General features: G+C 40.3%; 1 protein-coding gene across 3 annotated transcripts in view; it reads left to right on the forward strand.

The window, feature by feature from the left end:
* The window catches only part of KIAA0319 (KIAA0319 ortholog), a 35,054-nt gene extending 27,432 nt beyond the window's left edge, over nt 1-7,622 (forward strand). For 2 of the 3 annotated variants that reach the window (XM_057424250.1, XM_057424252.1), the window contains exons 17-21: nt 96-238; nt 2,126-2,248; nt 3,663-3,753; nt 5,540-5,631; nt 6,474-7,622. In XM_057424250.1, coding sequence (XP_057280233.1) covers nt 96-238; nt 2,126-2,248; nt 3,663-3,753; nt 5,540-5,631; nt 6,474-6,652 — 628 coding nt within the window. In that variant the 3' untranslated portion in view covers nt 6,653-7,622. The remainder of the gene's footprint in view (nt 1-95; nt 239-2,125; nt 2,249-3,662; nt 3,754-5,539; nt 5,632-6,473) is intronic. The other variant, XM_057424251.1, reaches the window with a different exon arrangement.
* The last annotated feature ends 470 nt before the right edge of the window (nt 7,623-8,092 follow it).

Raw genomic sequence — 8,092 nt, forward strand, 5'->3', positions numbered from 1 at the left:
GCTTTCCAGAAACAAACAAAACCAAAGGCTATAAACTAATGCCTGACAAAAGTGATCTTTGACAGCAGTCATGACCTTAGCTGTTCTTTCTGCAGCACCGCAGTTGTGTTCTACGTGCAGAATGGGCATCCTTCCAAGGTGATCAAGGCATCAGATGTCTCACGAACTCTGCATGTGCAGCTTTTGAAAGAGAAGGCTGACTTTCTGCTTTTTAAAGTCCTGAGGGTTGACACAGCTGGTACGTTTTGGATTGTACTTGCTCATTTCGGAACTTTGCAGGTATGTGGCTAGCACGGCGCCTGGAAACAGTGCATGAAGGCCTTCTGTCTGCCACCTGGTGTCTGGTTTTGGATGTAGCTTTCCAAAAGATGATGTTGAAGATAAAACTGAAGATGCTTGTTCATTTGTGGTAGACTGGTGCCAGTTGTGTTCTTTTAAAAGACATCATCAGTGACAGCATGCAAAAGCACAATATCTTAATCTGGTCTTTATCAGGAAAGCCTGGGGAATGAGGATAGAGATACTTGACTTATACCGTCTTTTGTTGGAAGATGGGAAAAGCTTAATATATCCATATTATAGAATGTTTAATGTTTCTGATTCGTTGCAGGCTTTTAGTGTTCAGTAATAGGTTTGTAACGTAATGTCATGGTTTAAGCTCAGCACCATGCAGAACTCTCTCACTCTTCCCCTTTCTTCCCTCCCCCTGGAGGGATGGGGAGGAGAATTGAAAGAATGTAACTCCCATGGATTGAGATAAGAACAGTCCAGTAACTGAGGTATAGCACAAATTACTACTGCTACCACAAATAGTAATAATGATAAAGGAAATAAGAAGGGAAGAGAATACAGTACCACCCGCCGACCGATACCTAGCCCAACCCAGTAGTGAACTAGCCCTTCTGGGTAACTGCCCCCAGTTCTACATCCTGGGCATGATGCGCTGTGGTATGGAATACCTCTTCAGTTAGTTTGGGTCAGGTGTCCTGTCTCTGCTTCCTCCCATCTTCCCCTCCTCCCTAGCAGAGCATGAGACTCAGAAAGTCCTTGGTCAGACTAAATATTTGAGCAGTAACTAAAAACATCGGTGTTATCAGCGCTGTTCCCAGGCCGAAAGTCAAAACCACAGCACTGCACCAGGTACTAAGAAGGAGAAAAAATGACTGCCACTGCTGAACCCAGGACAGGTAACTTGTCTGTTACCAATCAAAATGGTGAGGTGATCACTGGTATAACTACTCTTCTAATACTTGCAATGCAGACAGGCCTCTGGGGTTTCTTATAATGAACTTTTTATTTTGCCCCAAAAGATGCTTGAACTTCTAAGCTTATTTTGAACTTCACTAGTAAAGTGCACCCTTTATGATACTCAGATATTGCATATATGATTTCTCCATGATTTAAAATCAGAACATAATGATACAATCACAAAGTGAGCTAGCTCTGGCAGTAAAATAGTCATTGATTCTGTAGTAAATACTGTCTTCATTTACCTGTTGAAAAGAACTTTTGTTCTATTGTAAATGTACTTGGATTACTAAAATGTGTAGAGTCACTTGAAAATATGTATTAACATTTTTCTTGACATAGCAGATCTTCTACTCTTAAGTTTTAAGGGGAATAACTTTTCATTTTAGTCTGATCTGATGCATTAATCTAGCAATAGCTACTACTTATAAGCCTATGAGGCATTAAATGTTCTGGCCTTGGATGCCGTAATTCAGCTTTGAAATACTGAAGTGCACTCTAGTTTATTGGTATGATGCTTGTCTTCTGATACCTGAGAATGCTGTTATTCCCCAGTTCTGAGGTACTTAGAAGTTCTTACAAATTTGTCATAAAGGATCAGGTCTGAATTCCACAACTTCAACTCTTTATTTCTGGTTAATCTGTTCTTGACTTGCATACAGTTTCAATATTGTACGCATAAGATACATATTCTTTACAGCCTGCATTCTGATGAACTGTGAATCTGTTTAGAACATAACATCAAAATAAAGGGAGATTGAAAAATAAGAGAATATTATGAACTAGATGCTTTACCACCAATGTAGCCTCACAGTAAGAGGATGCATGAAAAATTGTGCATTTATACAACTGACCCTATGTTTGGTTTTGTTCTTAGCTTGTCTTTTAAAATGCTCTGGACATGGACACTGTGACCCCATAACAAAGCGCTGCATTTGCTACCAGCTGTGGATGGAAAACTTGATTCATCGTTATCTAAGTGATGGAGAGAGTAATTGTGGTGAGTTTGGGTGGTACAGAATGTATTTCAAGAATAACTCATCATCTTGTGAGACTGTTGTTTATTTGCTGTCAGAAGGGGGAGTACTTTGGAAGTAGATGCTGAGGGAAGACTAACACAGTCTGTTTGTTTTCCAGCCAAGCAATATCTTTCTGTAGAAAGATGTCTTGAAATTATAATGTCTTTACAGTAGTAGCCCATATTTAAAATATTCTAAAAGCTTAAATGATTAAAAGTACCGCTATTTGAGGAAAAAAGCATGAAAACTTTGTCATAGGGGGAAGATCTTGGGACAATGTGGGGCCAGTTGGAAGGGTTGTTGAATAGTGTGGGCATTGCAAAGCTTTTTGAGTAGTGGTCATCTGATTGTTGCAAAGCTGTAAAAGAGACAACAATTTAAATCATTTTAGTGGGTGGTTGATGCTTCTGTGCCAAAAGGTATGATCTGACCTAAGGAAAGAAAACACCAGTGTTCTGGGCGAACCAATGTAGTCACCTTTAATACCTCAGCTTTTTAGAATGATTAATTTCACAGTTTCTTTTGGTTTGCATGTTGCACTTGGGAAATGAAGTTTAGTTTCACCAGCTTAATTGTGTCTGCATTCTGTGGCACACCTAACATACCAGCTAATCCTTTCTATTTCAAATATTTAATAGTTCTAATTTAACTAAATGGGTCTTCTACTTAAGTTCAAATAAAGTACTCTTAGTACTGTGCAGGCTTGGAGACATTTACTTAGCAATGCGCTAGTCTTCAAGTAAATCTGTAAATGTTTGAGGAGCTTGCTACAAGCCATTAAGTAACCATAGGCCATGTGTCTGTCTGTTGATGAATGAATGCTAATTGACCAACCAAAATGAGACAGTGAGTTTTAAGCCTGAGGCTGGGACCTCCTGCAGCCTTGCCGTAATGCTGTTTTGTTCTGTAGTATAACAACACCACTGAAATAGTGAGTATACATATGATGGAGTTCACATTCTTGTACTCTCTCTGTGCCCTTCTCATGTTTTCATGGATTTACAAATGGTAACCATGGAGGTAGAAGGATCTATCTCTAATCAGCTGCTCTTTTAAAGCACTACTAAAATGCCAGCCCTAGAGTACACCTATGTTTATTTCAGTTAGAGAATGACAATTGAGGTGCTAAGCATTCCCTCTTAAGTTCCCACGTAGACTTCAGGTATCTTGGAATGGTAAAAGGTATTGGAGTGGAAGAAGATTTTCAAAAGGGCACTTTTGGTCTAGAAACCTGAGAATTTTTAGGGATTCTTCTGAGAATGTGAAGGTGCCAAGTTCTCCGAAGCTCCTGTTGCCACTCCCCATTCCTCAGGATTGGCTATTCTAATAGACTTGTATTAGAAATTATCCCATTCATATTATTTTACAAATATGTTGTTGTATTTCTTTTTTCAGAGTGGAGTATACTCTATGTCACTGTATCTGTTTTTATTTTGGTTGTGGTCATGGTAGGGCTTGCCTGGCTCTGCATCTGCTGCTGCAAAAGGTATGTGATTTGGGGGGGGGGGTTAATGGGGTTATATGCAAAAACTGCACACAACTACACACAACATTTTAATCCAGCCCTTAGGACTAAACCACTGAACTCTTTTTTACAGACATGTGAGGAGCTTCCAGTGTCTGTTTCTTTATGGACACATTTTTACTGAAAAAAGGAGTATCCATTTGTGCCTCTGTGCTCTTCTGCGCTTTGAAAAACACAAAGCTGATATTGTAGTATCCTTCATATTAAGATGTAATTTGCTTTAAAATGTTGGGAGTACACTGCAGATCTTCATGGTCTCCCACTGAGTCTTCCAGTACTCCATGCTAAAAAAAAAAAAAGAGGCACACCCTGAAAGTCAGTGTTGTAGGAGTATTGTAGGCTATAGGAAGGGAGCTGCTCCCAACCTGGTGTTTCCCTTAGACAGGAATGGTGGACATGGTGCATGCATCTGGCTGACTGGCAAGGAGTACTGCAGAGATCTTCAGTTACTCTTTCCTTAAACAGTTTTTCCTGCTACTGTTTGTCATTCTCCTCTCTGGTTCCCTCCCCCGCCCCCCCCCCCGTCTTTCTTACTGAGCTGATAAGAAATTCTCTTTCAAGTGACAAGCCCCTGCAAGTTCTGTCACTAGAGGAAGTGTTCTTGCTGCTTCTTAAAAAGCCCAGTAAATAGATGGCTTGTTCAGCTGTTAGCAAATATGAAAGGCTGTCAAAATATTTCTGGATTTTCACTTTTTCCTATGGTTTTGCATTATGTAAAGGGCGCTCTTTGAAATGCGTAAGAGTTGATCCTGGTTTCCTTTTTGTGGTTGAAGAAACAATGTAGTCATTAGAAAGGTTTAAATAGAAGTGTTTTCTGTTCTAGCCCCATAGTGTAGCATGGAGCCTCATAATCTTGCGTGTTTTGATGAGAAAGGGATTATTTATGGAAAAGTTGTGGGTACCCCATCTCTGGCAGTGTTCAAGACCAGCTTGAATGGGGCTTGGAGCAGCTTGGTCTGGTGGAAGATGTCCCTGTCTGTGGCTGGGGTTGGAACTAGATGATCTTTAAGGTCCCTTCCAAACCAAACCATTCTATGAATCTATGATTTCAGCTGCTTCTGTCCTTTGTCCTCATGTGGCTTGTGCCAGAGGGTGAGGGCTGGTTGGTACAGGTAAGTGTAAAAAAAAAAAAAAAAAAAATAAAAAAAAGGAGGAAGGAAATGCTGCACAGGACAGAATGGCAAGAGATGCCCTTTGCCTTGTGGAAACTACGAGATACCCTAATCCAAGATTTGGCTGGATTTTTGGATGTTTTAAAGCCATTGCCTACAAACCATTATGGCTTTGTCTCTGCATGTGTGTATATGAGGGAGCCAACTTCCATTATTGTTTGGGTTTCTTTGTAAGCATAACCAGACAAGCACCAGTTCTCTCAGTTAAGAGTCGGAGTGGGAACACCTAACCAATTCTTGCAGAAATTTTATTTGGAAATGAATGTATGTCTACCTTGTTATCTAGTTACTATATACTGACCTTGAACAAACTGAACCCTGTGGCCTGGGAAAGCAAGTCAGTCTTTCTTGCTTTCTTCATTTTTTTAAATCAGAGAGAAAATCAGTCTAGACCAGAGAATATAGTTTTAAGCTTCTTTATAGAGGTATAAGCTGGAACAACTCTTTAAATACAGGCAAGAAAGTGCGATGAGGTTCTGTATATTGGGATACGTAGTTATGTTTACAGAAAGGGAAAACAGCAGATTTATGTGTGTATACGAGAACCAAATGTCTTTCTGGTACATATCTTTTAGCAGAAAGAGAACGAAGATAAGAAAGAAAACAAAATATACCATCCTGGATAACATAGATGAGCAGGAGAGAATGGAGCTACGACCCAAATATGGCAAGTGCGATCTGTTTTAGCTGTGAACTTACCCACCAAGTTTACAGTCAGTATGTTTGAATTGACACCTGCAGTCAGGAGGAGCCCAGAAACTGACCTGCAAATCTGGGAATGGCAGAGGCAACCATGGAGAATTAAATGGTTGAGGGAGTATCCATTTCTCTCATGATGCCTTGGGCTCAGCCACTGGTCTAAGCTACTTTGTTAACCTTAATTTAGAACATCTAATTGTCATACAGACTTTCTCCATGTAACCCCTTCCTCTCCTGCACACACTTTTTTGAGCTGGTTTTATTGCTGTGCAGCAGTTCCCTCCTGGCCCAGAAGCATCCTGTTAAATATCAGCAGACTTTAACTGCTGTCCTCTTTTCACATGTATTTTTTTGTTTACCAGAGTTTCATTTGTTAGCAGGGGAAACAAAATCACCCTGAGAAACTGCTGTCTTAAAAAAACAGACAATGTTTATGTAGAAATCATGACCTTTCATTGCTGCTTGTGTTAATCAGATAGTTCAGTGGACAGACTAATTTCTGGATTCAAGATATGAAAAGTACATAGGCTATGTACCAAGATATCTAATTGGTTCAAATTTAATGCATATTCTCGCATTTCAGAGCTACAGACTGATGAGCCTGTAGTGAAGTCAGAGGAGTATCTGTCTGATACCTCCTAGGCCAGTTTTTATGTTATTGGTGGCAATGGTGCACGCTGTTATGCGGGATTGAAGAGAATGTTTTCACTTGTACTTCATGTCACAGCAGAAGAGAGGATGGTTAGTTGTTACATAAGTTAAACGTTTCTAATGAGCTTGTTTTACTTTTTTTTTTTTTTTTTTGGTCAGGTATAAAGCACAGAAGTACAGAACACAACTCCAGTCTGATGGTCTCTGAATCCGAGTTCGACAGTGATCAGGACACTATCTTCAGTAGAGAAAAGATTGAAAGAGAGAATCCTAAAACCCTCATGAATGGATGTATCAGAAATGGGGTTTCCTTCAACTACAGCTCCAAAGACAGATAACTGAATGAGGGTAAAAGCACAGAACACACTGATCCAACACATCTGAAACATGTTGACCCACCTGGTTTTCCAGAACAAAAAGCTTCCTAAAATATCAACTAATTGCGGATTGAAAGGGGAAATTTCTGTCACGGTTAAGGAATGAAAGGAGGAAGGACTAGATGGTCAGCTAACTCCTCTTGTCACCATTACAGGAACGAGGAAGAGCACATCTTACTTCTTGCACGTTCCATGATGAATGTTTGTTTAAAACTTCAGAAGGCCCTTTTACCTGTATCACTGCTACAGACTAGCCAGGGCTGCTATGGAACTAACAATGGTAACTGAAATGCGTAAAGGTTCATGTACTGTGCTCCTGTCTTTTTCTCTCAGAGAAGCAGTGTGATTACGATGCTGACCTAAACCAGCAAAAGCCAATACAGATAAATTCCCTTACAACTACAGAGAGCAATATGTGATCATAGGCTCCATCTTTGTTTTCAGTTTAAGTTGAGAACACCAAGACAGAGCATTTTTAGTGCATTGTATTTATATCTGACTGTGCTTTGTGACTTCCTTTTCTAGGTTAGTGCTCATCAGATGGAAGTGTCTTCTTTTCAAAGAAAGCTTACACTTAGTAGTACACTTAATCAGCTGTAATGTGATACATCTGTGTCCTGTAGGATGCAATGTTCCCTGTATTTACATAAAAAAATATGATGCCTGCAGGGAAGTCCAGCTGTCCAGGTTGCTTCTGTAATGATGAAGGTGCTTTGGCTCTCTGGTGTCTGTCACATTCAGCCAGCAAACAGTAACAGAAAGGCAGGAAAGATGTGGTGTAATGCACCTTCAGAAGCATTTTGAGCATCTCAAATAGCCTTTTGCTTAGAGAGCACTTCTAAAGAGCTCTGGACCTTCTAAGACTGAACCATCAGCTGAGACAAGTTTCCATCTGTCAGCCTCAGTGCTCAATTAAACAATGTGCCAGCCATTTGTGTACTGAAATGCTTGTGGTGAAACAGCCTATGTGGAGCAGGAGGTTCAGCACCTACATTCATTGTCATGAGAATTGGTACTGGGAAAAGTTTTAGCTTGAACATTAGGTTGTTTCACTTTTTCCTCTGTGGCTATGCAGCAACTAGTTGTATTGACCTAAAGAGATCCCTTTAGGTGCTTTGGAAGGGTAGGTATATTGGAGTTCCAGTGTTCACAATCTGGATAATTTCTTTACAGTGTGCTTGTTTGGCTTTAAAGCCATGCCCCCAGTACTGTTCTTGAAATTTCAAACTGAAGACCTGGCTTTTGTACTTAAGCCTCACTTGTGGCAGCATCTGCGTCAGTGGAACTGGATGGCTTCGATGTCAGCCTTCTCTGGGGCTCCTTTACTGACATGCTGGAGTCTTGGGCTGAGCTGGTGGAACGATGTATTCTCTTGGAGAAAATATTCCTCTGGGAGCATTT

The sequence above is a fragment of the Pezoporus wallicus genome, unplaced genomic scaffold, assembly GCF_028554395.1.
Source record: "Pezoporus wallicus isolate ANWC-B61680 ecotype Strahan unplaced genomic scaffold, APGP_CSIRO_Pwel_v1 contig_5485, whole genome shotgun sequence".
NCBI lineage: Eukaryota > Metazoa > Chordata > Aves > Psittaciformes > Psittacidae > Pezoporus > Pezoporus wallicus.